The sequence below is a fragment of the Tetrao urogallus genome (assembly GCF_951394365.1).
Source record: "Tetrao urogallus genome assembly, chromosome: 5".
In the NCBI taxonomy this organism is placed as follows: Eukaryota; Metazoa; Chordata; class Aves; order Galliformes; family Phasianidae; genus Tetrao; species Tetrao urogallus.
In genome coordinates this window covers 40,187,390-40,214,474 of record NC_136818.1, presented here as the reverse complement: position 1 = coordinate 40,214,474, position 27,085 = coordinate 40,187,390, and the positions used below count along the sequence as shown (strand labels likewise).

At 48.2% G+C, this 27,085-nt stretch overlaps 1 protein-coding gene across 1 annotated transcript; it reads right to left on the bottom strand.

Annotated features, from left to right (window-relative positions):
• Positions 1 to 1,709: 1,709 nt before the first annotated feature.
• On the bottom strand, positions 1,710 to 27,081 carry HK1 (hexokinase 1; the record flags this gene model as incomplete). Its single annotated transcript, XM_079535587.1, has 18 exons — positions 1,710 to 1,854; positions 2,494 to 2,727; positions 2,892 to 3,047; positions 5,291 to 5,474; positions 6,662 to 6,761; positions 7,648 to 7,743; positions 8,701 to 8,820; positions 8,915 to 9,063; positions 9,315 to 9,619; positions 10,715 to 10,948; positions 12,340 to 12,495; positions 13,046 to 13,229; positions 13,320 to 13,419; positions 14,369 to 14,464; positions 15,604 to 15,723; positions 18,608 to 18,756; positions 21,539 to 21,701; positions 27,019 to 27,081. The coding sequence occupies 18 exons, from the start codon at positions 27,079 to 27,081 to the stop codon at positions 1,710 to 1,712; spliced, it is 2,754 nt and encodes a 917-aa protein (XP_079391713.1).
• Positions 27,082 to 27,085: the final 4 nt, after the last annotated feature.

Below are 27,085 nucleotides of genomic sequence, written 5' to 3'. Positions count from 1 at the left end.
CCAGGTAACACACATCAGAAAGTTTAATATTGTCACAAATACCATGTAACACTAGTATCAGAGCTACTAGTGTGCAAAATAAAAAGACTCTCTACCTTTGCAAAACCAGTCAGGCATGCAATTTTTCAGGTAGACACACTTAAAGCTGCAATGACTGTTTGTGACTCACATGTTACTTTACAACATTCACTCACAGTGCACCATAACGCATATTGAAATGTTATCGATAGGTAGGGCAATCCAAATCTTACAGGTGGCAAGAGGACGAAGAGGAGCAGCCCGCACGCTGTCAGCTACTTTCTGCGGGAGAAGAGAGTGGGGAGAACCATGCAGAGACTTCACATGTATTTTGGTAGAAGAGTGGGAATTCAGCGCTGCTGCGTGGTCTCCCTCTTTGCAGAAAGCAGAGCGACTGGCAAGTGTTATTTAGCTTTTGCCTTCCTAACTGCTTCTCAGTGTAAGTAATGCAACTGACTGCTGTGCAGATACAATAATGGCATCGACTCGAACTCGACAGAGGGCAGAATGCACCAAGTGTACACGGTCTTTGTCATTGCTTTAGTCCTTGGAATAAGCCGGGCCTGATGTTGTCTTTGTGGTTTGTTTAGGTCCTCAATGTCAAGGTTAAAACGAAGCCCTCACGTTCCTTTCTGGTCATTAACTCTAGCTGAATGCTCGTGCTCTGAGTGCCTGCTTAACAGTACTAAAGATTAAAGCTTTGTGTGGAAGCAAATACCCATTTAAGGCGAGAGGCAGAAGTACGCGTCTGAGCGAAACTACTGAGCTGCAGATTCCTAGGAGGGCAGCCGCACACCCTGAGCTAAACTAATGAGGAGAAATAAAAAATAACTTTCCTAAGAACTCTTTAAACAGATGAAGGTCAGCACAGCCCAGGGACCAGAGGTTTACTCATTTCCCAGGTCTGAAGATTTGGATTACCCCTATCACCAGCTGCTTTGTTGGACTCCATAGGGATTTCGTGCCAAAATGTTACAGATTTTGCTCAGTAACACAACACCATTCACAGAAGCAAGGGGAAATACCAGTGGAACCAGAACAGTGGGACAAGGGCGTTTACTTTAATTTTACCATGACAAAACAGGCATCAAGGAAGCAAGTAAGTCGCGTTGTCAAATCCCACTATAGAGTTACGTGCGTGCACAGCGCCGACACACCGCAATTCTTCCAAAGTGGCCTTAAACAAAACAACAGCAGGTAGATCTGCGGGAGGGAACTGTTGCTTCCCTTTCACAGAAAGCATCAGCACCCAGGCATGGTGGTCAGCGTGCTGGCAGTGCACTTCACAGGGAAGCTGCAAAGGTCACACTCGGTATGACGCAGTGGCAGATCTCAACACACATCAACTGGGGGGAATTTCGTCTCAGACAACAACCGATTGTTTTGTAACTGCGGAAATTATAGACCAGTTTTGTCCATGACCTACAGATGGGAAAGGTACCAACAAGGTGAATAAGAAACATGCAGATTGGGGTCCATAAACAGGAGATATTATTAACAGCACACATTCTATCTTGAATCCTATTCTTTTTATGTCATTAGTTGCATTTTTTTTCCCCGATAAAGCAGTGAGTTCTGCTGTTTTCTTTCTTTTCTTTCTTTTATTTTTTTTTTAAACCAGTTCAGACTACGCAGTCGCTGCTTTAGGAGAAGGTGCTCACAAGACAGACTCAAGGCCAGGGTTGTGGAGTTCAGTTCTGCTCGGCATCACGAAGCCTGCATCCCACTGCTGTGATGAGCGCTGCCCCTTTCCCGCTGCCGTCTTCTGAGAGCAGGAAAGTCACATCACACTTGGGTGCCAGGTCTTTGACTGTTTGGTGCATAATCCTCGAAAAGCTGCAAAGGGAAACATTGGCAGTGGGCAAAGGTCTTGCAGCACCTGCAGAGCACAGCACTGCTGCAGGCCTTTGCAGTGCTCCCCTTATCACAGCAAAGGCAATTAAATGCTGGAAACTATAGTGGGTGAGAAGACTGGGAGCAGAGGTCTCTTCTCTCTCTCTCTCTTCATGCGGGTCTACCTGGACCACTAGAACTACAGCAAAGTGGAAAAAAAGATACTGTATGCTCTTCTCCTTCTCATCTACCTCCTTACACTGGAGACAGGCACTATTCCTGTCCTCCCTGTGGACCTAACTGTGCTAGACCCCCTGCCTTCGCCTGTCGCTGCTTCCTAGTGGTCCATCCCCTCTGCCTGATGAGCAGAGCCATCTCCCAGAGAAGCATCAGGCACTCAAGTTGCTCTGTCATTGTCAGAGATCATTCCCTTGCAACATGGCCTCAAACCTGTTCAGCAAGCTGTGTCGCCTTCCCAAGTCTTTCTTGATCCTCTCATAACCCTCTAGAAGGCTCCAGCCAACCCTGATTAAGATCTCTTTTCCCTGGCTCTCATCCTAGCAAACAAGTGAAACCACTTGGGAAAAGGACACGCAGCAACACACTACAGGTCACAAAACAAACACAGAGGTGAATACTCACTGTGGGTGTAGTTTGTACAGAGTCCCATCCACACCAACCGTTATCTCCAGGTGCTCTAAGCCTCTGTTCTCCCTAATTTTATCTACAACTGCAGCCATTCCAGCACCACACAACTGAGCTGCTCGCTTTGACACCGCTCCGCACACTGTCTTGACAATGATACTGTCATCGCATGTGCTGTTGAGCCCCAGCTGCTGAAGAATGGTTCGCACCTGAAGCAAGGCTAACCTGTCACTGTGGGAGCAGAAGAACACAGCATTAGAGGCTTTCCTCAGCTGAGCCACTGGCAGGAGCCTCACTGCATCAACAGCTGCTTCCACTGTCAGGCCCCGCCAGCAGCACCACGACAGGTTACCGCACTGATTCACTCTGCACAGCCTCCCACGCGATGCCCTTACCTTTCAATCTGTGAAAGGAACTTGGTTTCAAAGATATGTCTGGTCTTCAGTGTCTCTGAGATCTGCCCTCTGAACAGGAACCCTCGTTTGGTGAAGTCAATCAAAATATTGCGGACTATTTCCCCCAGGTACATCCCACTGATCATCTTCTCATACCTGCAAGGAAAGACAGCAGCACAGCTCAGAGAGACACCTGACAGAGGGGCACGTGCAGGCAGGGCATGAAACATGCAAACCAATTGAAAAAGAACAGTCATTTATTATGGCAAGAAAAAGCAGAAACACTCAGTGGGAAACCTTGTGAGTCCATCTAAAAGTACCGCACATATTCTTCATGTCCATTTCTGCCCAGGCAGGCAGTTGTTAATGACAGTTAATATTTCTCCCATACAAAAGAAATGAAAAATTGTTGCCAGAGAGACAAATGGTGCCTGAATGGAAGCTGTTTGCTGTGCATTCCTTAGCAAAGTGCTGAGCAGAACCTGGGGAAAACCTGTAGCCACTGTCCAGCCTGGGGAGTCCTCTCAAAGCATGGATGGGAACTTGAGTAGAAGAAGCTCAGTGGCTCCGTGCAGGAAAAGTACAGCAAAGTCACAAGGTATGGTCACTCTGAGCGCAGCATTTTTAAGGGAGTGCTGCAAAATACCTCTTGAAAGTTTTAAAAAAAAAAAAAAAAAAGTGAAGAGGTATGGTCAGCACATTCCCAGAGTCACTGACCTGCATGCTAGCAAGCCAGGGGACAGGGCTGGTTTGGGCTTTTCAATTAATTCCAGCACCTGATTTCCTGTAGAGAACCAGTAGTTCAAAAGCCAGCAGAAGGAACCAAGCCATTCCAAACCTCTCACTCAGCACACAAACCCTAGTTTCCCACCAGGTCTGCCCCAGTCTGCGGAGAGGGAATGTTTTCCCCTCGCAGACTTCCTCCTGGCACACACCAAGTAGTGGCTCTCCATGTGGGCATGGGCAGCCCTGTGCTGAGGACAGGAGTCTGTTTGGCTCTTCTTCCCTTCCAGCATCATTCTGGTGTGAAAGGAGCATTCTGTGCTCCGTAACCGAGCTGTGCCCTTAGCAATGAGAACTGAACACTTTTTCACTTAGTGAAAAGTGCTTTCAGTGATGCATCCTTTATTTCACCTCCTGAAGCTCTAAGCAGGGTTCCTGCCCTGTAGGGAACTGAGCCCAGCAGAGCAGCCACCTGGAAGCAGGCCATGCAGTCCATTTAATACCAGGAGCTCTCCCAGGCTTGTACCCAGTAAGGGCCCTGAGTGCCCAACTCTTTCTGGAATCAATTATTCCCCCTGGCAGCTTCCCTCCTATGGCTGTTTACTCTATGCCAGCTCCACCGCTGCATGAGCCTCACTCAGTGTCTGCCCCTCTGCATCTGTTTGCACTCTAGCCTCCCAAGAGCTTCCTCAGGAACCTTCCCACTTGCCCACATCCCCGAGGTTCCCAGGCAGGTTTACTTTTTTTGCACAGTTTTCTTATGCACTGCTGCAGAGAAAAAAAGCAGTCTGGGCATGAGGCAGCACATGTGTGTCACCACAGTAATGCCATGCTGGGTCCACTCCTTGTCAGCCCTTTCTTACAGGGCACAGGGAAACACTTGTTCACACAAGAGCTGAGTCCCCAAAATGGGGCCAAGGTCCTCTAATGTACCACATTACCCAGAAAATTGCCTCAAACAAGAATTGGCTGCAACTGATAGCTCATAACTGCATTACAGTGATCAGCTTCAAGCTCCAAACCATGCCAGCAGGTTTAGGCTGAGCATTTCAGCCCTCCAGAGATTGGACTTAAATGATTTTGAAGTCTGTACTTCCTCGAGCCATCCTGTAATTCTGCAACTCCAAGAGCTCTCCACAGGGAGAGTTCAGCTAAAAGAGATTGAACTGAGATCAAGAGCACAAGAATGACAAGCCATCATGACACCACTGCATACAACATGGAATGAGAAATAGGGTAGTAATCAGAAGTCTCCTGAGACTCTCACCAAAAATCCTGCACCACAGTTCCATGGCAGCAAACAAGCACTGGACAGACATTCAGTGCACATAAGGGCTCTACCTGCCCAAAGGGCTGGAAAAGGAATTTGATAGTAGTTAAAATGAACTTAGGGCTTTGTAAAGAAGACACAGAGATGCTGCTGCAGAACAGCTTGGCAATGATTAGGACCTCAACTACCAATATAAAAGACAGTAGAAAGAGAAGATGAGAGATGTTTGCCCTCTTGGAGGCTAGAAAAAGAGAAACAAAGAAGGGGGAAATCACACAGGACAGAACAGCTGCAGTCATTCTCCACTCGACCTCTCCTTTCTGAGACCTGGGAGAAATTCAGTTCTCTCTTAAAAGCATTTGAAGCAGCCTGGCTTATTCTCAGCACAGCATTTATCCCACAGTACCTTTGCTTTCCAGCATTTAGTGAATAGTCATCAACTGCTTTGTCATATATTGTCCTGATATCGTCCAGGCATCCATTATCCCCGAACGCTCCCCACTCCATGTTCACACACATCCGTCCTTGCTCACCATCCACCATCTCTATGTTTCTCATCTCCTCCATGTAACAGGCATTGCTGCCAGTTCCTGAAGAGAGAAAACATTGAAAAAATATTGAAATTCCTGGCAGTCACCTTCCACAAAGCCCATAGACCTGTGAAATCTGGGGGAAAATCTGGTGAAGGGAAAACTTCAGGAAGTTCTGAGGCATCAGCAAAGAAAGCTCCAAAGATTTTAGTGGCTAGTGGCAGGGTATTGTTTAGTTTTTGCTTGTTTTGTTGGGTGGGTTTTTTTCTGATGCACAAAATTCGATTGCAGACTGACAGGCTGTAGATGATCTCTTGTTGCCAGCAGACAAAAAGCAGAGACCCAGTCTCACCTGTGGCAGTTTCCAAAGTATTCAATGGCCAAAGCAATTCAAGCAGAGGACAGGGAGCTGCTAAAGCCCTGGGGTTTTTTGCTCTTATTATCCCAGGCCACCTACCAAGTCCCTGCTCTGCACACAGACAGCAGCTGCAGATTGTGTCTGGCAGGGCTACAGCACAGACAGAGGATGCTCACAGCATCCCAAGGACGTCATGCCCTTCCTGCAGGGAACTCCCCCTGCAAACATGTCAGTGGTGGAGCGGCACAGACACGGCTTCCTACCCACACTGCTCTGTGCTGACTCATCCTGGACATTCTCCAGCTGTCTGAAGGAGTAATTGGTAATATTTTATCTTCCTCAAAGCCAATTTGAAAGCATTGTTTAAGCTCACAGATGCTTTGATCCCTTCTCTTTCTTACTGGGCAAGGCCCAGAGAACTAATTTCTCTGGAGAACTTTGTGAATTCACACCATCCATGCCATAAGGATAGCCAAAGCCCAGGCATGACATGTGCAAAGGCATCAGCAGACACCTATGGAGTTAAGCTCTTTACTATGAGAGTGGTGAGGTGCTGGAACAGGCTGCCCAGAGAGGTCGTGGATGCCCCGTCCATGGAGGTGTTCAGGGCCAGATTGGATGGGGCCCTGGGCAGCCTGGTCTACTATTACGTGTGGAGGTTGGTGGCCCTGCATGTGGCAGGGGGCTTGGAGGTTCGTGATCCTTGAGGTCCCTTCAACCCTGGCTATTCTGTGATTCTGTGATTTCAGCTGTTCAACTGCCAGAAAGGGAGCTGGTAGCAGATGCATTTTGTCAATCAGAAACTTCCTTTGTGTGCACAAATGGCATATTTTTAGGAAAGCACAGGGATATCCCAATGAGAATACAGACAGAAGTATTTCAAACATACCCACAATGAGTCCGATTTCACAGTTTGGGTCTTCATAAGCACAAGTCATCATTGTGCCCACTGTATCATTCACTACAGCTACTACATCCAAGTCAAACTCCTTGGGAAAAGAAAAAAATAACAGTGAGAACTCTGGGTTTGGAGAAACCCCCCACACCAAAGGCAGCACCAAAAGGGACACTACCAAAACAAACAACTGGAAGTACTGGCCTGATTTCACATGTGCAAAAGTCAGAAGTTAACATTCCAGCAAGCAGTGACAGCACCTTGCATACTCTACCTACTAAAGACTATAACAACAGAAGGAAGTACTTTTCCAGCTGTTCTCTTTGGCTTATGCATAGTTGAGTACAGATCTTGTATACAGGCACACAGCAGAGAGCTGTTGTCATTCTGTATTTCAATAGTGCAATAGCAAATCCAGCAGCACTTGCTGATAAAACTCAGCTAAATTTCATGCTGTCCTCTGGTTATTTTCTTCCCTTACTAGAAAGCATCAGATAAGTTGCTTGAAGCTTTTTAAAGAACAAGTGTTACAGGGGCCTGTCATTTAGGGTGCACTGAGAAGCATTCCTACAGCCACTACATTGAATACTTCTGCTTTCTCAGTGCTCTGATGCAGTGGCAATCGCCACAGGGTTTGAAAACTGCTTTGAAAGCTCTGTTCAATTTAGCAAAGTCAGAAGCCTCTGGGGGAAAAAAAAAAAAAAAGAACAAAAACAACTAAGCGAAGAAATTCCCCAGCATGGCCCATTTTCAGCAGCAGTTGCAGTTTGGTGGCTGAACTCTCGCATTTCTCCTAGACTGCCCTCTATGGTGACTAGGACATGTGGCCAGCAGAGCCACAAGCCACCAAAGTAGCTGCGTCTGGACCTTCCATGCAAGGCAGGAGGCACACTAACCCCACCAGAGGGAGCCATCCTAACCAGGAGTTCTGTAGGCCCTGCAGGGGAGGGAGAATTAGGAGAAAGGAAAAGTAAAATCACCTCTCTTCTTTTAATTCCTTCTCTTAGCAAATACACGACGTCTTCTCCCTCACAGTCTGTAGCTTTGAATCCTTTTGTCCAGTTGAGAAGGATACCCTACAAAAAACGCAAACAGGTTATCACACTTCCTGATGTACTGCAGAATGCCCCAAATCCCATATACCCCTAAGGAGTACTTCTATCTAATAATTTCCCTGCATATACATTCGAAATGTGAAGTGCTTTAGTGTGTAGTTTTACAGAAGGTTCTGTTATCTCTGGAATTTGCATCTAACACTACTAACCATGCTCAATCTCCAGACTTCCAGGACAGAAACACTTGCTAATGAGTGAATCATTCTGCATCGTGCCCAAAGACAGAAGAAGACAGTTAAAAGGAAAAAGCAAAACATCAGACATCTTAGTTTGAGACAGAAACTACTTTTTTTTGAAAGCACAGCTCGCTACAAAGCCATCACACCAGGAGACAGAGCTATTGCCCAAACTGCAGCAACGCGACAAACTCAAAAAGTAAAGAACGCAACAGAAAATGTATTTTTCTTCCAAAAACAAACAAAAGAAAATGCTAAGAGAACAAGAAATTATTAACAGCTGCACAGGTGGAATTGGTGGTGATACATGGCAGCAGAGGAATTCAACAGGAACTGTAGGCTACAGCAGTCTCTGGTTCATCTGGCAGTACCAGATCAGCCTGGGAAGGGCTCTGGCAGCAGGGGGGGACAGAGCCAGTGCTGCTTACTGCTCACACAACCAGGGAGGTAGCACAGTCCAGTGCATTTATATGGTTGGAAAAAAAAAAACACGTTGCATTAAAAAAAGGCATATTGCCACCATGGAAAATTTAAATGCTCTTATCTGTCACGGCCATGGGCTAACCAGCATTTGAATTACTGCCTTAAAAAAAACTATAGGAGAAACTGCACTAGTCATAGTCAGAGCATGAACCCTCCCCTCTTACGACTTCCCTGTAAGTGCCCAATGGCTGATACAAAAGCAGAGAATTCAGGCCTAGCATAAGCACAAAAGCAGATTCAAGAAAATTAAGGAACTCACAGCATCCAGACTGGTCTGCTTGCAAGGGAAGGAGAACGTGAAGCCAAGAGGAAGCCGTGCACCTTTTATTCCCATATAATCCAGGAAGTCGGAAATGCAGGTAACGATGTGGTCAAACAGCTTTAAAGAGAAGAGTCAAGCATTTGAAGTTGCACATCACACAACTGTTCTTCAAAAAGCAGCAGTGCTGTAGAAGAGAAACACAGATAATCACCTCTTCTCCCGTTCCCTGCATCACCTCTATAGGAATTGCATAGATCTTGTTGTGCATTTCAACTGTTCTCCTTTTACCACTGCGAATTTTCACCAGCAACACTCTGAAGTTTGTCCCTCCGAGGTCAAGTGCCAGAAAGTCTCCATTCTCTGTAAAAGAACATGTGTGCGTGTGCATTTCAAGAATAAGAAGCAAAGGCATGGGGTTGGGCTGCCTGCAGCACAAGGGTAGCACAGGCTGCCCTGCCCGGGACTGGCATTTTCTCTTTTGAGGTAGTCTTCTCTTTCATTACAACAGACCTGCTCACCCTTCACCAAACCCAAATCTCATTGCAGACGGCTCACATTGGGTGCCCCGCATCCAAGCCACATCCTCTTCTCCAGCTCTGGTACTCCCATACCTGTGCCATCTGGTGTGCTGCGGACAAAGGTGGGCAGCATTTTCACTTTGGCAGTCTCGTGACTCTTCTTCTTCAGGCCTGCTTCCATCTCTGTCCTCATCCTCTTCTTCACCTGCAGGAGCTGCTCATGGGTGAGCTTGAACTCAGCCAGCGTTTCATCGATGAGCCGGTGCTGCTCCGACAGCCGGTATGCCACCGCCGTCACCATCGCTGCCCCTTTCCCACTGCCGCTCTCTGACAGCAGGAACCGCACATCTGAGTCAGGCACCAGGCGCCGGGTGGTTTTGTGCAAGCGCCGAGCGTACCTGCGGGGAGAGGCTGTGAGTTCATCCTCTGTGCTGCCTCTCCACCGGGCCCCGGAATCTCAAGCTACAGCCTTTCAAGAAGGTAAACTGCCAGGGAAGAGCAGCTCCTCCTCGCTGTCCCTTTCCTCCTGAATTCCTAAGTACTTTAATGTAGGTCCTCCTCAAAGCCAAACCCATCTGCGCAGCTGAAGACTGTGTAAATGAAGTCTCCTTCTGAGACATTTATTGAGACCCTATGAGAGAATACGTACTCAGAGACTACATAGCTTTCATTGATACTGGAGTATCCAATTACTTCGGGGTTTTGGCTGCTTTGTTATCTTTGGGTGTTGTTTTTTGTTGTCTTTTTGTTTGGCTGGTTGGTTGGTGTTTTTAATCTCACTCTTCAATAAAAGGCAGGTTTCCTTCCCATAAGATCCCCATCTCAGACTGAGCTGCCCACACCCATTTTTTGGACACCTCATCATCTCACATACTCTGCCCTGGTAAGACCTCATCTGGAGTACTGTGTCCAGTTCTGGGCTCCCCAGTACAAAAAAGACAGGGATCTCTTGGAAAGAGTCCAGCGGAGGGCCACGAAGATGGTGAAGGGCCTGGAGCATCTCTCCTATGAGGAGAGGCTGAGTGAACTGGGTCTGTTCAGCCTTGGGAAAAGAAGACTGAGAGGGGACCTGATCCAGGTCTATAAATATCTAAGGTGTGGGGGGCAGAATGGCGAGGCCGGACTGTTTTCAGTGGTGAGTGGAGACAGGACAAGGGGAAATGGCCGGAAACTGCAGCATAGGAAGTTCCGCACAAATGTGCGCAAGAACTTCTTTACAGTGAGGTGACGGAGCACTGGAACAGGCTGCCCAGGGAGGTGGTGGAGTCTCCTTCTCTGGAGATGTTCAAGACCTGCCTGGATGCCTACCTGTGCGACCTGCTGTAGGGAACCTGCCTTGGCAGGGGGGTTGGACTCGATGATCTCTGGAGGTCCCTTCCAACCCCTACAATTCTGTGATTCTGTGATTCTGTGAATCTGGGTGACATCTTGGGATTACACATCGAACTCCTTGCAAAACAGAACCTGTGGCTGGAGCCAAGCAGGGAACTCACTGTGGATGCATCTTGTAGAGGGAGCCATCGACGCCCACAGTGGTGCGGAGGCGGCCAACCCCTTTGTTATCCCGCAGTTGGTTGAGGATGGCACCCAGCGTGGAGGCCACCAGGTTGGCCGAGCGGAAGGACACGATGGTGCAGACGTGCTGGACTGCTATGCAGTCCTCGTGGGACGGCTCTACCCCCAGCCGGGTTAAGATTTCTTTGGCTTTGTTCAAACCTTCTTTGCTCCTACAAAGAAAGGGTAGTAATGAGTACTCCTTAGGCTATAAAATACAGGATTGAGACACATTCAGCCACATAACTTCCTGCACAGTATATGAAAAAGGGGCTAGAAAGACCAACTCTTCAGACTCGAACCAGCTTCTCCAGAGCTGGAAGCACCAGCCTCACCACTCAGCACAGGTCTGAGTGCACAGCTAATCCAGCACCCATTCAATCAAGCAGATTGGAAAACAAAGCCCTGAGCGAAGGTTGCCTAAGTGATTCATCCTAATGGCTCTCTTTTCAGACTTTTACAACATCAATGAATTTCTGCCTCTCACACTCAATTTTCCCATGCTAGAACCCAGCCTGAAAGCAAAGTTTCTGGCAAAACTCACTCATGTACAGCTCAGTCACTTCCAAGACAAAAACAGGAGGTGTATATCTTGCTGCCATCACTACACTCCCATACATCTCTTTAAGCACTCTCGCACGTAGTTAGCACCAGCTAGAAATTTGAAGCTGCACAGGAATGTGCCCCCTACTTACAACCAAAGTGCTCTTTGGACGGTGAGGTAGAATTTCAGGTCTAATTTTGCTCTTGATAACCAAGTTTCTCAATATCTACATTTTTCTCACTGTTGTTCATCACTACACTGGCTCCACATGGATGTGAGACCAGCACGAATGGACCCACATATTCACTGGAAAGCTGTTCAGACTAGACAGCCTGCAGGGAGTCACTGCCTGTCCCCTTGGCACTGCACTCACTGCACTCCCCTTGGTACACGAGCACCAAAATCGGAAGCTTTTCAAAGAGAAAAGCTGGCCCAGTCACTACAGCACAAATACCCCAGTGATGTGAATTTTAAGAATGTGGGGGACAGAGCCAGTAAGCACTGACCGAGAGGGTGATGACACCGTAAGAAACCAACTGGCGCATAGCTCAGAGGTCGCCCAGCACTGCCTACGAGACTGAATGCTCTGCCTTGTCACACTTGTTTTCTTGCTGCCCAGCAATCCCGTGGATACAGCAAGAAGCAACACAAGTATTTGGGAGGAGGCACTAAGCCAATTCACTCCCACGTTTAGCTGCAGGGTAGCAACTTTTAGGTCTTTGCAAGCTGGGTGAGTGGTAAAGAACAGTAGCTGTAGCAGTACTGTGGATGGTCAGGCTTTCATCGTGCCTCCCAAAACACACACAGGGAGAAACCTGCTGCCTCTCAGCTCAGCGGAGCTGGTGGCCTTAAGAAAAGGGTGCTGACTGCCTCCTGTGGATCCTCACATGTTCAATATGCACCCATGCTGAAGGACGGCTGCCATCTCCAGTTCAGCTCATTCCCCAGCAAAGCAAAAAGAGAGATTGGAAAATTAACATTCAGAGTCATTTGGAAATCAAAGCAGAAGGGAGTACTCACTTTTCAATGGCAGAAACATGCTTTGTCTCAAACTTTCCTTTGGTGAGAAGCTCAGGGGTGATTCTTCCCTCAAAGAGCAGTCCCTCCTTGGCCATCTTCACCAGGATAAGCCTCACCAGCTCCCCCATGTACATCCCGCTGACCATCTTCTCAAACCTGCAGGAGAGGGCAGCAGCAGTCAGCCAAGAGCTCACAGGCTACACCAAGAGGCATAGACCAGCTATGCATTTGCACCACATACACCAGACAGTGGTTTGCATTGGCACAGGCAAAGTCAGGCTTTCTTGAACTTCTAGATTCACAACATGAATGGAAAAGGGAGCACACTGCAGCAAAGAAAAGCAGCAAGAGTTAACTTTAATTGTCTGGCTCCGGGAAGGGCTGCGTTGATAAGCTGCGATAAGCTAATGGGTAAATAGCCCTAATCAAGACTTTGGTAACTCTGATCATATCCTTCCTCCCAGAAAGGTCCTATCTGCATCAGGGCTGCTAAAGGAGCAATTCTGAAGCAAAGACAAAAGAGGCACAAAAACCGACCTGCACAGGGAACAACCAGTCATCCTGTCAGATGGCCAACTGCAGGCAAAATGTGATCATGCCTGGACCACACCACCATCTCCTGTTTCTGGTGAGAGCAAATATTTTGCCAGAACCACACCACACATCAAATGAAGCCCAAAAGTTCATAAGTAACCGCCTTACTCACAGTTGCTTGCCAGGATTTAGGGATCCACGGTCGATCTCTCTGTCGAACTCTGTCCTGATGTCTTCTAGTGAGCCGTCATCACCAAAGGCCCCCCATTCTGTGTTTATGCACATCCTGCCCTCGTCCCCTTCCACCAGGTCAATGTGCCGCATCTCCTCCATGTAACAGGCATTGGTGCCAGTGCCTTTACAGAAAGGCCATGAAAGTACTAATTAAACACGCCAGGCAAAGGGAAAAAAAGCCACATGAATTCTGCAGCAGAAATGCGTCTTACCAATGATCAAGCCAACTTCACAACGTTGGTCATCAAAACCACAGGTCATCATAGTCCCAACGGTATCATTTACAACAGCCATGATATCTGCATCGTAGTCCTGATGGAGGAAAAACAGTACTTGTAACATATGGCTTCTCTGGAAAACACTGCTTGTGTTTGTCATTGGTTTGCTCAGAACTAATTCCACCAGGAAGAGGGGAAAATCATAGAATCACAGAATCATTAGCATTGGAAAAGCTCTCTCAGCTCACCCAGCCCAACCCCATTGCCCAGGACCTTCAGTGTCGCATCTCCATGGCAACACCTCCAGGGACAATGACTCCCCCACCTCCCTGGGCAGCCTGTGCCACTGCATCACTGCTCTTTCTGAGGAAAAATATGTCCTAATGCCCAGCCTGACACTCTCCTGGCACAACCTGAGGCCATCACCTCTTGCCCTATTGCTATTACCTGGGAGCAGAGGCTGACCCCCATCTCACTGTATGAGCCCAAATTCATCCCATCTCATGCTCAAAGCCTTTTTGTCTAAAATCAGCAACCTGGTTACCATCACCCTCCATAAAATCAGCAGAGAGAAACTGCAAGGAACAACACAGCTCACTGAGCATAAAACTCCCCTTCTCTTCTGCTCCTCTCCCATGTCAGCCTACTGCACAACTTTGCTGAGCTTCTGCGGGGGAGCCTGAACCATGACATGCAGCTTCTCAGGAATGAAATGTGTGGGTATTGCTGAAAAACTGTGGAACCAAAGGGCAGCACTTCCTCAGTTTTTAGAGGGTGATAGAATTGCTGAAGATTGCCAGCAACAAGCCACAACATAGTAGTTGCGTTTTGTGCTACGAGGAGCATCACAGCTTCCACACAGTAATGGTGAGATCACTTCATTTTTCCCAGCAAACAGCACATCTACATGCAAGTGCACCATCACTCACACCACATGCTCAAGTCAGTGCTGTGAACAGAGGTCTGTGACACAGAAACAGCAGTTTGCTATGATGAAGAGTTTAAAAGAGGGGAAAAAAAAAAAAAAACAAAGCCCAGTTTACCCCACGTTTCTTGATGGCCTTGTTAAGCAGCTTCACAACATCTGCTCCCTCCACTCCGCTCGCTTTGAAGCGCTTTGTCCAGGTTATCAGAATACCCTGATGAAACAAGAGAGCAACCTTAGGACAGTACCACCATAAAGGCAAGTCAATTTTACTTTTTTCCCTTTAAAAACAAGATTTTGTTCTTCAACAGCATCCACAGGTCTCTGTTCTTAAATGGAAATATCAGAAATGGAGCAAGGGTTAAAATGCTTAAACACCTATAGTATGTACCTGTGCTCAAAGGTAAGTACTGGGATTAGGTGTATATTTAACATATGTACACATATAAAAAGTCATTATAGCCAAGGCTTAGCCACAAAGTCTAAGCATGAAAATAATTTCTATGCTGAAAAGGATGAAAACAAGAACAAATGAGGCAAGAGAACAAGATTTAAAAGTTAAACAAAGAAGAACCTCAGCAAAAAGCATGTATAATATGATAAACTCTATTAAAAATCCTGATATACAGCATGGTTCAAATACATCGCACAGCTCAAGCAGTGTGAAATGTAATCAGCACTGCCTCACCTGGCCCTGCTCAGCACCAACACTAGGAGATGTGCACCAGGGTGCCTGCAGCCCTGCAAGCTAGCAAACGGGTCAGGCTCTAACAGCACAACCTCTTACTAAAGGTGCAGCATGGGGTTGACTTCCCTGCATTTATTTGCTACGCCATTGCAATGCTGCACCAGGAGGCTGCTGAGTCACTTGCGCTATAAAGAGCAAAAGAAGGAAAATATTGTAGCACGCTTGTCATGGGAATCACACCAGTCACTCCGTGCAAGGCTGGGTTTTTTTGCATGCAAAAGCATGTTGCTCCCAGGCAGCATATACAGGAGGGCATGGCTCAGCACCACTGCTTGCGAGGAAGACCCCAAGCTGAATTGGTGTGTGCACTTGGGAAGTTCAGCAGTAGGATGGTTCCCAGTTCTCCTCCAAGCAGAGGTGAAAGGCTGCAAACCTGCTGCTTGTGTTTACACAGCGAACCACAACCCTGAGGAGCTCCTGCAGAGGCAGTATAAAACATCAGATGCCTCTTTGTCATCTGCTAACCGGCTTCCTCGCACAGAAGCATAAATACCAATCTGACAGTGAAGCACAGCACTCACTTACTCCAAAAGCATGAAACCTGTCTGGGATTCTAATTTCATAGCATTCTTCTGCATGTTAAGAAAGGTGTGCAGTCGTCTTACCTCATCCAGCTTAGATTGTCTGCACGGGAAAGAAAAGGTAAACCCAACCGGTAACTTCTTGTCTTTAATTTGTTGTTTCTCCATAAAGTCTCCCAGGCATTCAGCAACATGATCAAAAAGCTGCAAGAAAAGCAGAAAAGCGCCTTGATTAGAGTTACGGGTTGAGGGAGGGCACACTTCCACAGCATATGAGGAGAAAGGGGAAAAGGTCTACTCCAGATTTTCAGAGATGTTATTGTCAGAACTACAGAAATATTCCCAGGCCGTGTGCATGTCCTGTGTTATTTAAAACACTGAGGGGGATAATTGGAAGGGAGTACCAAAAGCTATCTGTTGGGTGCAATTAGCCCTTGCAGCTTCACTGAGAACAATTTACAGTCTCAGAGACAGCAGAGCACTACAGACGATCATGAACACCAAGAGGAATGTCTGGCTGTCTGAAGTGGGTCAGTGAGTGGTGTGTGCAACCTTACGATTTAACAGAACACCTTTAACTCATTCCTAAAACGAGATCTAATTTGATTAAGCCCAGCGATGGTGGTTTCCCAGGGAAGAGGCTGCCCTTTGCTGTCTGGGGCAGATCAAGGCCACTTTGCTGGGTATACAGTGATGCAGCATGGGACACACTGCACTCAAGTGAAGTAATAAGACACGATGGCTTCTTCGGGAGGCACACAGTAATAACAACAGCCTACATCTCTATTTTGTTTTTCATTTGGAAGTATCTTGCTACATACTCAATCTCATTTAAAGCTCCAGCTGCTAGCAGAATTACCGACAACAGCCAGGGGCCAAGTGTAAACCCCTCAGAAGTTTGGAGAGCCCGAAACAGATACTGACTGAAGACATTGCTGCAAAATTCCTCTCTTATGCAACAAATCACGACCATGTCAAGAAGAGACAGGGCATGCTTCATGAGTCTGACTACAGAAGATCCTTCAGCATTCTCAGTGCAGCTGGCTGTGCAGGTCCTGGCAGCCCACTGGGATGCCCTTCTGCAGGTCAGCAAGCAGGCAGGCTGCAGGTAGTGCACCGTGACTCAGGAGGCACGCAGCAAGCCACGCGCGCACCGCTCCGACCCAAAACGTGCATGGGCAAATCCAGTTAACTATTAGCTACATTCCTCATGTTACAGTAGCTGTGTCTGCTCAATAATGCATGCTCTGGGTGTGCTACTGTTTTCAGTAAAGCACAGAATAAAGGCATTGCTCAAAAGAAGGGGAAAAAAAGGGAGGCATTTATCAATTTTGCTACCATTAAGCGCAGTGCGTTTTTTCCTAAGAAGACTCAAGGATGCATCTGTGTGCTCCCCATGTCCACGCTAACATCCACTTCTCACAAATAACCAGTTCTGCCAGGACGGTAGAGGCAACATCACAAGTTCTTGAGGATTTCATACAAGTGAGGCAGGCAGATGGAGGAAAAGTCCAAATCACAGGTGTGCAGTCCTGGAAGCCCAGCAGTATCATAGATAGAACTGTAGAATCATTCAGGTTGGAAAAGTCCTCTCAGCTCACCCAGCCCAACCCCAGTCCACCCTCACCCACCTAACAAGTGGGGGAGCAGAGGCTGACCCCCACCTAACCACAACTAAGCAACCAGGCCAAGACTCTGGCCATGACGTTGCCTGCTCAGTTGGGCCCTGAGAGGTTTCCTCAAGGATGCACTCAGTGGGAAGCCAGCAGGCTTTGGCAGGCAGCTGCAGACCTGAGCTCAGGCTCAGACTCCTGAATAGGGAGGACTTAAAAGGAGCAAGGAAACCTTCAGATCTGGAGAACAGTCACAAACTCAAAACCTACCTCCAACACAGAAAGCAAAACCAAAATCAAGCATCACACGTGCTCCCATTTGTTGTGCTGACACAGAACACAGACTTCTTACAGATTTTAGACCTGCTATTACATTGTAGGAGTCAGTAAGAGTTTTGCCCTTGACTTTGACAGGGAACTGTCTCCAACTGTCAAAGCTGTCAGGCCACACCTGACAGATGGGGAAAAGTAGAACTTTGAATGCAATGAAGTAGGAAATATCAAAACATACTGCGCCAGCAAGGCACAAAGCCACAAATAGCAATCCCTTCAATAAGGTGATTATATATTAGGCTAAAAGAGTATAACTCACCAAAGTTAATCACACGGTCTGCTGAAAAACATTTTCATAGCCTACCCTGCGCAGGCAGTTCAGTCCAAGTATTCCACTAATCTAGCTCAGAGATCTCACAAACCTCAGCCACGTGCATCACTCATAAGTACCAAATCATCACCTGCCTGTGTGCCTCCCAGGCATCTGCCATGTTTTCCTGTCAAGTCTCACAACAAGCATTTCAGTCGTGGTCACATATTGTCACGAGACAATTACGACCTGGATGCAATTTCAGTGATGGTCAGCCCTCTTTTTCCTGTTAGTTAAATACCAGAAGTACTGCCCACCATGAGTCACTGGAAGCCATCCTTGCTCCCTCTCCCAGTTAAAAAACTATGAGAGAATCTATCAGCCTGAGCTCCAAGCTGCTGCCTCCCAACAGCAGAACGGCCTTGGGATATTTAAAAACCAAAACACAAACACAACAAAGCCCAGGAAAGAATGCAGCTCCTCTCTCAGCTTCTCCTTAGTGTCCCTCCTGTTCCTCCATCCAGTCTCAACTGTGTTAGAATTGCAGGGTTGGTCATGCCATTTGCCTACAATACTAAGTCATCTTCCTGCCTTCCATTCCTATCTCTGGAAGACAAGTTTACTACAAACGCTGGAATTTTTATTTCTGGGCCAATTTGCCCCTGCACAATGTCAGGCCAAAAGTCTCCTGCACAATGACAGCAGAGCAGCAGTAGGCATGAATGCTCTGTTACTAACTACAGCTTATTTATTCTCAGCATTGACAAAGAGCTGTAGGGCATCCATGTGTGGTACTGTTAAGATGCTCTGGTCATTCTTGCGCTCTTTTCCAAAAAGTGCAGAGTGAAAGCAGTGAATCTTTAGGGAGGAGTCATAAGGAAGAGGCACTTACCCGTGTCCCACTGCCATGCATGATATCTTCAGGTGTATTATAAATTTCACTTTCCATTTGTACTGTCTGCTTTTTTTCATGCGATACTTTCACCCGCAGAATTCGAAAGTAAGAACCGCCGAGATCCAGAGCGATGAAATCTCCTTTCTCTATGTGGAAAACAAGACACAGGTGATTAAAAACTGCATGTAATACACACTTTGGAAAAAAATAATGCACAGAGATATGCACAGTGCTTATGGCAAGCAAGTCTTTAGCTGTAGGGCATCCACGCAGAGCATCAGCCCAGTTCCCCCCAGCTGAAGATGAACATGGTGCAAAGGCAAGGATGGCTGCCATTGATGCATGGGTAACTGCAGTGAGGGCTCATCCAGAAAGAATGAACCGAGAGCGGGCAGTTTGTATCCAGATCTCATGACTAAGCTGGCAGAGCAAGGATCTCAGGAGAAAGCTGAAAGGATGTTAGAAAAAGAAGAGGAAACGAAGGGATGCCAGAGCACTGATGAGCCCGCCTTGTACTGTAAGTAAGCCTGTGTCACTTTGGCAAGTAGCAGCAAATAGTGGCTGATTTGTGCTCTGCTTTGAAATCAACAGATTACAGAGAAATGTAGTTAAGCAGGAGCTACCCATTCCACCCCTAGAAGCAGAGATTCACTACAATCTGCAGTCACATAACAGAAGTCAGAGAAACGGCAACCCGACACACCACGCAGAGCCCTATGCTGCTGCAGGAGTTACTTGAAGCTGCAAGCCCTTGCATAGAGCTCCTAAGCACCTCACCAGGAATCAGAGCAGAAGTGAGGGTGCCTCCATCCCCCTCTGCACTGGGAAGGATTTCAGAGGTCTGAAGCCAAATACACAACCCTGCGATCAATCCAGCTATCTGGGAAACCACACTGTCAATACCCCCTGGAGAGTAAGGCAAATACCATCTGACTGAACTGCTCCTGCTATCTTCTCTTATCGAAGAGGGAACAAAGACAGCCATCACTGAAGTCTATGAATAGCATTTGGGGAAGCAGCAGCACACCTTAACAAACAGCCATGTGTGCCCAGGCTGCAGCTAATCACTGAGGCTATTTGCAAGCACCTGCATGTGTACACAGCATCCCTGGCTCACCCAGGCTGCTCTGAGGGAAGCAGCACAGGCACGCAGTGCTTTCTCACCCTTGTTTTTTATTGGTTTGTACTTTTTGACAGTGCCAGAAGTACTCTGCACTGCAAGTGGGATGAGCTTCATCCCCAGCTGCCTTCCATATCACCAATTCCATCCCACAGCACTCTTCAGGCTTGCGTCTAAGGCTGTTCCAACTTTATGCCTATGGGAAGGCCATTCCCAACATCATCGTTTCTCCACTTCTAACTAAATTCTACATGGAAAGAGCTCTCGCAGCTGGGAAGATCAATATCTATTGATGTGTCATGCCGCTTCAAACCTCAGCTCCACTCTCAGAGCTGTCTGACTCCACACTGCTGCCAAAACACAGGGTATGCAATGTACCTTGAGGATTAGCAGACTCAAACTCACTTCTGAGATAACTGTCCAACATCATGCCATGACTCCTCCAGTCTCACAGCTCCTCCGCATCACCCCACCACCCCAGGAGCCCTGCTCCACTCAGCAAAGCCCTCCAACAGCCAAAAGAGGCAAACACACAGCAGAAGCCCTTATGGTTTTGCAATATTGTTATCTAACACAGCAAACAACCACCACATAAGAAATTACAAAGAGCAACAGCCTGTTTACAGAATATGTAATGAAAAGACAGTGGAGCCCATAACTTCTACCAGCCCTTAGAATTGCACTGCTTTTCAATGCAGCCTTCTCTTCACACTGGCTAAGACATGGGCAAACTCAGAGTTTGCTGAGATAAGGACTGCGCAGTGCCTGTCTTCCTGCTTCTGAACACTGAAGCTTTGAATATTGCTTTGCACCATTGAAGATGTCATTGAAAATGTGAACACATCCAAATTGCACATGCAGTTCTCCTACTGGAGTTTGCCTCACAGATTCAGTCCCTCACCTTCATCGGGACAAGACTGGAAGGAAACATTTACCAGGAGCACCTCATTAAGCCAAATACCTGAATAAGCTTTATCGTTACAGGGCATCATTTCTTGAATGTAAACCATTACCTTCAATAAATAAATGAAAAATCAACACTGGGCCAGATGGCCCTTTTTCAAGCCTAAATGCACCTCAGTACATACTTCAAACAAATCCTGCACTTCAGAAACAGCTTCCCTGGCAGCAAACTCACAGATCAGGCTGCTGATTTCCAGCCAGACTCATAGCAAGGTAATATTCAGTAAGAGCTATCCTTCTGCATTAAAAAGGTTGAAGCGCTCTGAACAAAACCTAAAGCTTTCTGTATGTTAAGTGACAGTTTTCTCTCCGACTATTTCAGGAAAAGAAACTCAACTAGCAACAGTGAATCTACACTTTATACCACAAAGATGCTGGAGCCAGAGGAGCAGGAGGGACCAGGCAGAGCCCCTTTCCCCATGCCACACCACATCCCCAGTCCACACCGTGGAACAATCTGCAAAACTATAGCAGCACTTGCACGTGATTGCCTCTCCTGCAGTCCCTTAGAGCAAGCCCTGCCCATTACCCAGCTGCATGCAGCAGCTTCATGGCTGCCTTTCTCAACAGGCTGCAAATTTCCACACAACATTGCAACATAACAGTTAGCAGTGCTAAATCAAGGGAGATGCAGGAATTGGGCTTGTTCTATCTTTATTTTTTAAACAGAAAATTGCATTGAAGTTAAAAAAGCATAAGGTGGCAAGAACACAACAGCAGAGCTATCAAAGACTTCCATCTACCAGACAATTACAACTACTACTCTCAGTAGTGCTTTGGACCATTTCTAACAGGTATCCCATGAAGCACACCATCTTCAATAAGGAAAATTCTCAGATCCTTACCTGAGCCATCAGGAATAGACCTTACAAAGGTAGGGAGCATTTTCACTGTAGCTGTTGGGTTAAAATCTCTGGAGAGGCCGTTCTTCATTTCTCTCCGGAAGCGAGCCATGATGTCTATCAGAGTTTCGTCAGAGAGCCGCATGGCGTAAAGGTATTTATCGATCTGCAGAGAGAGATGAACACAAGCATGGATGTCCCAAGGTGCCCAAGCAGAGCTATACGAGGTACTGCTCCTGAATTACAGATAATACAAGGATAGTCCCTAGCACTGGTGCCCTGCCCAAGCCAGGAACACAGTTGAGCACTTCATGCCTTGTCTTTTGATACAAAACCGAGGAACAAGTACGAGTGCTATGACTTGCATTAGTTGAAGCCAACCCATCCTACTGCCTTCCCAAGGCAAGGCCCAGCCCCACATCACTCTGCATTCCCCATCCCACAGAAAAAGCTTACCCACAGCCTCACACCTTTACTGCCAGCCTTCCTCCACCTCTCATCTCTCCTGACTATCCACAAGCTGAAAAACCATAGCTAAACATTTCTGTTGTCCTATGTGGGGGGATGCAAGCATTGCTGCAGCGCACCAAGGTGTCTTGTGTTGAAATCTTCAATTGCTAAGGAGCCGCTGCAGCAATTTCAGTGCTATGTTAATAGCTGAGAGATGATTCCCGACTTTCAGAGTACCTTCCCTGTGCTGCTGCAAACCATCTCAGCCAGAGGCTGGGGAGAGGCAGAACTTTGCTGTGGGCAGGTTGAGCCTTCCTCCTCAACACAAAACGTCAAATTAAAAGTGGTTGACTTCTCCCTTCTGGTTTCCCAAGACAGGAACTTCATCACCCTGGAAAAAGGAGATGTTTCCAGACTCCTGGTAACGTTGCTTTCATAACGTTACAGCCATCTTCAGTGCCAGGAAGAGTGAGAGATGCTTTGCACCTCAGAAGTACAACTCAGCCTTGGGAGTCCTTGCCAAATGTATAACCCACTCCATCCATCTAAGCTGCCAGTCTATTCATGCCTTCATTTATTATTTGCCTCAGAAACATGATTCTGCAAATGGCACACAAATGGTCCAAACTGAAGCCACACCTCTGGGATTGCTTTTGCTCGTAGCTTAGCAGGATCGAGGAAATAAAGCCCTGCTCATGTTTTATGTCCTCAGCAAAACTGGAAGAATCACCTGATTCAAAGCCACACCTCCGTGCCGGGGCTCTGCATCTCCTCTGCTGCTGTGGAAGCCTCAAGAGCACTCATCTCCCCGCTGATGTTACGTCTCAGCAGGAGCAACAAGAAAACACCCCTTGAAAAGTGTATATATGTAAACACTCCATATACCTGGGACTTTGATACAGGAAATGATGGATAATGCCAAACATGAAGGAAACACAGACAGCCAAAACGTAATTAGAGCCTAAGCTGGTCATAAACCCAGCGCCACTTGGATTGCTCTGCAAAAAGCACTTCTGCAGTACCAGATAGTGTATCAACCCAAACCAGATGTACTCCAGTGACAGGCACTTGTGCAGCCAAGGAAGGGGGCATAGATGGCACCAGCCAGATCCAGAACAGCAGGGCTGAGGGCTGAAACGTGGGGCTGTAAATGCAGGCAGAGCAGACCCTGCACATCACCAAGCAGCGTGCAGACAGACGGGTGCTGAGGCGGGTGCCACGCTGCAGGAAGGTTTCTCTCTGCCACTGCAAATGCCGCCAGAGCTTTTTTTAGCAGAGCCTGTTCAGCAGTGATGTCAGAGCCCGAGGTTATTCCCTTTTAAAGGAGGGAGGGGACTGGAGCTATCATGGCTGTCAGCAGCCCACGCTGTCGCTCAGAGGCCCCATCACCCAAATCCCCCAGTGACAGCTACGCTAATGCATCACGCCATGAAAATACCCCCTTACAACATTGCACTCTCCTTCTGAAAACAGGGCTGAGGCCCTGAATTCCACCTTACCCAGCCGTGAGTGCAGCTTTTGGTATTTGCACAGTCAGGACCAGGCAAGCCCATGCTCCTAGAGCTGCTCTCCTGCAGTGGGGAAGAATGGGAGGCAGGGCTCTGGTTTCCCCTTGAAAGGCCAGTGAAAGCCATCAGCCTCACTGGGCTAGGAGCATCATGCTGAGGCCATCTCCACCGCTGGGACTCATGGGGCAGGGAAGAGGGGAGGCAAGGACAGAACCATGCTTCAAAACAAAATAGCTCCTGTGTATTAGTTTGGGGAGGGGGGGAAAAGGGAATAGCTATTTTCTCCCAGGCAGGAAAAGGGTTAGTCATCTCATCAGGACAGCCAAAGGGAAAAGCAGCACTCCTCTGAGGGAAAACCCCCAGCAAACAGCAGTGAATAACTGGGCAGGGAGATGGGGGCTGGATTACGGGAGGGAGGTTTAATAACACCCCACTCTGCTCATGGCCAAAGCCGATCAGAGAGCAAATCCCAGCCTTATCCAAAGGGATGTGGAAGCAGGGCGGCAGGGACAGCGGGACTCCTGGTAGCTGCCTGCCAAGCACGGCCCTGCACACAGTGAGAGCAGCAAGGGGCGGAAAACACTGCTATACGTAGCTGCCTCCAGGATGGGCATCCTCCCTCACTGCTGCTGTGCAAGCCTCCAGGAGCTTTCCTTATTTCCATTTTTTTTAAATGTTTTTTAACAGCCAGACGGAACTTGCAAGCTTTTTTTTTTTTTTAATGGGATTTCATCATCCAAACCACACATAGGTAATTTTTCTTGGTCACATAAAAAAGACTCTTTGTACTGGCAGAAAAGGGCTGTTTGAAATTTGGAATATTGCAGGAGCCCCATGGGAAGGTGTGGATCATCGTGAGTGGGTAATGCAATAAATAGCACTGAGGGCGCATCCTCACGCACACTGCGGAAGACGAGGAAGGCTCCATGGACACCTGATAACAGTCTCTCAGTACCTGGAAGGAGCTTATAAGCAAGAAGTGGAGCAACTTTTTACATGGACTGATAGTGATAGGACAAGGGGAAATGGCTGTAAACTAAAAGACCTGATATTTAGGTTAGATGTTAGAAGGAAATTCTTCACTCAGAGAGTGGTAAAGAGCTGGCACTGCTGCCCAGAGCTGGGTACCCCATCCCTGGAGGTGCACAGTGCCATGGATGGGGCTCTAGGCAACCTGAGCTGCTGGGGAACAGCCAGCCCATGGCAGGGGTTGGGGCTGGGTGGGCTTTGAGGTTCCTCCCACCCCAAACCATTCTGTGGCTCTGTGATTCTATGAAACACACAGACAATAACTCAGACACTGCCAGCAGCATCCAAGAGCAGGGCACTCCCATAACTTCGGAAATCATTAACATCTTTTGTACCAGCGTAGTAGCCTTCGTGTAACGCCCATCCCCATGCCAACACCTTCCTGCAGATCTGTGCTCCTTGGGAAGATTCACCAGGAGCCACACGTTACAACAGGCAGCTCAGCCATCCCAACCCTACAGTTTATCAGATCAGTTTCTGAAAAGCCTTTACACAACAGGACAGAGCTCCAGGGGTTTTCTTGATACCTACGTTTTATGCCCTGTTCCATCACATTCTTTTCAAGGTTAATAATCTTGGCGTCACTCTGAAAAGATTTTTTTCTTCTCATGTCAGGCAACACAACAAAAAGACACTGTTCCCCTGATAGGGCAATCAGGCAACACCTAGTGCTCCCCACTCCAGAGGCAGCTCAGCAGGCACAAACCTCCTGGGACCAAAGCATTCAGTCACGACCCAGTCAAACCACCCTATTTGGGTAGTACATGGCGTTGCACGTCACCTGCTTGCTTCTGCGCAGCAGGCTCATGTGCAAGTGTGCAAGGCTTTGTGTGTCCTTCAGCACCCTACACACTGCCTTGCTCCTCCTGCCTGCTGTGACTCGCCCTGTACAATGCTCCAAAACCTGCAAGGTGTGGCCAAAATTCCTCTAAAACGTAAGAGAGTGCCTAACATCCAGCAACACAGAAGCAGCAGACCCTGCTCCTCAGGCTGAGGGATCCTGAACCAAGAGCCTGGAACCAGCCTGAGGGTCACACAGGGGATGAGCAGCACAGAGACTCTACCTAAAGACATTCAAGTGAAGGGGCTCAAAACCTGCCCCAAGTCATGTAGGCAGGAGCAGATGTCTGAAGTCCTCCAGAATGGGCAGTCTGCTTTTCTCTTACTGGATTTCATTTTAGTTTCCAAAACGAAGAATGCCTCCCTGCTCCCCAGCCAAATGATTTGCCATGCCACCAGCCATCAGCAGCTCGTGCTGCCAAACCAGCCTGCAATAAATAACCCCCGGGAGTACCGTGGAGGCCTACATGCTTCCTCTCGGCCCTCCCCACGCAGCACCGCAGCATGCAACCCTACGCTTATCTGGGGTTGCTAAATATAACAGCACAGCCGGGCAGGGGAGGCCTCACCCAGGCACACAGGCCCAGCATCGGCTGCAGCGTGCACAAATCCTATGGGAAAGGGAAAGAAGGGCCTTTGGGAGCAAGGAGCTGCTACTGCAGGGGCTGAAGGCCCTGAAGGCCTTCCAGCTCCTCACAAGAGCTGCAGAATGGAAGAGCCAAAAGGCAAAATGGTGGAAGGAGATGGGGAGCAAAAGGGCTGCTGCTTGGGTTGATGCAAGGGAGGAACAGACCGCAGGCAGGCAGGGCGGGCAGGGCAGTGCCCCCGGGCACAGGCAGGGGCCCCAGAGAGAAGATGGCTCTTCCTGCAGGGTGAGCCCCACAGAGCAGCCCTGTCAATGCCACGGCCGAGGCTTCCCCACAGTACTGTAGGAACGGATGCCTTTGGTGGGCACTGGGCTGCGCCGAGTGGGTCACGTAGCAGCGCCGGAGGAGGTGGCAGAAAGGAAGGGAAGCCTCTGCTCCGTGACGTCAGCCCGGCAGCACAGCGGGGCCTAGTGACATTTGCAATTATTTTCCTGATTTGCATCCCCACATCCCCAGCCCTAGGCTCCCTGCTCCGCCAGCCCTGCAGCGTGCTCGGCCAGGACCTCCCTGCCATGTTTGCATCTACCCCGTGCTGTGCATCACGCCACAGGGCTGCTACGCCAACCGTGCTGCTTAATGCAGGAGAAGAAACAAAAATACCCACAGAGCAACTTCTCCCTTCCGAGCATCGCCGCCTATACATTCAGAAGACACGGCGAGATGAAACTCAAAAACGATCTGCAAGCAATTGCTGAGCGATGGATGCTCACGGCGGCCCGGAGAGGAGCAGTCCCCTGTTGAAGGATGACAGTGCCAGGAACGGCCCCTGGGGTTGCACCCATCCCCATCAACAGCACGGCACTCCAGCCGTGCCCACCTCGCCTTGCTCGGGCTGGGTGAGGCTCACGGTTGTGCCGCCCATAGCGGAGTGGCCATGGGGACAAAGCAACGACGGCAGCAAAATAAATAATTTAGGAAGAAAAAAATAAAAAAGAAGAAAAAGAAAAAAAAAGCAGGCACTTGGGCTGCGGCGGGGGTGCAGCCCTTCCTCCTCGAGGCTGAACCCTACCTTTTTGACCTGGTCCTCCTTGAGCTCGGTGAAGTAGTAGGCCAGGAGCTGGGCGGCGATCATCCTG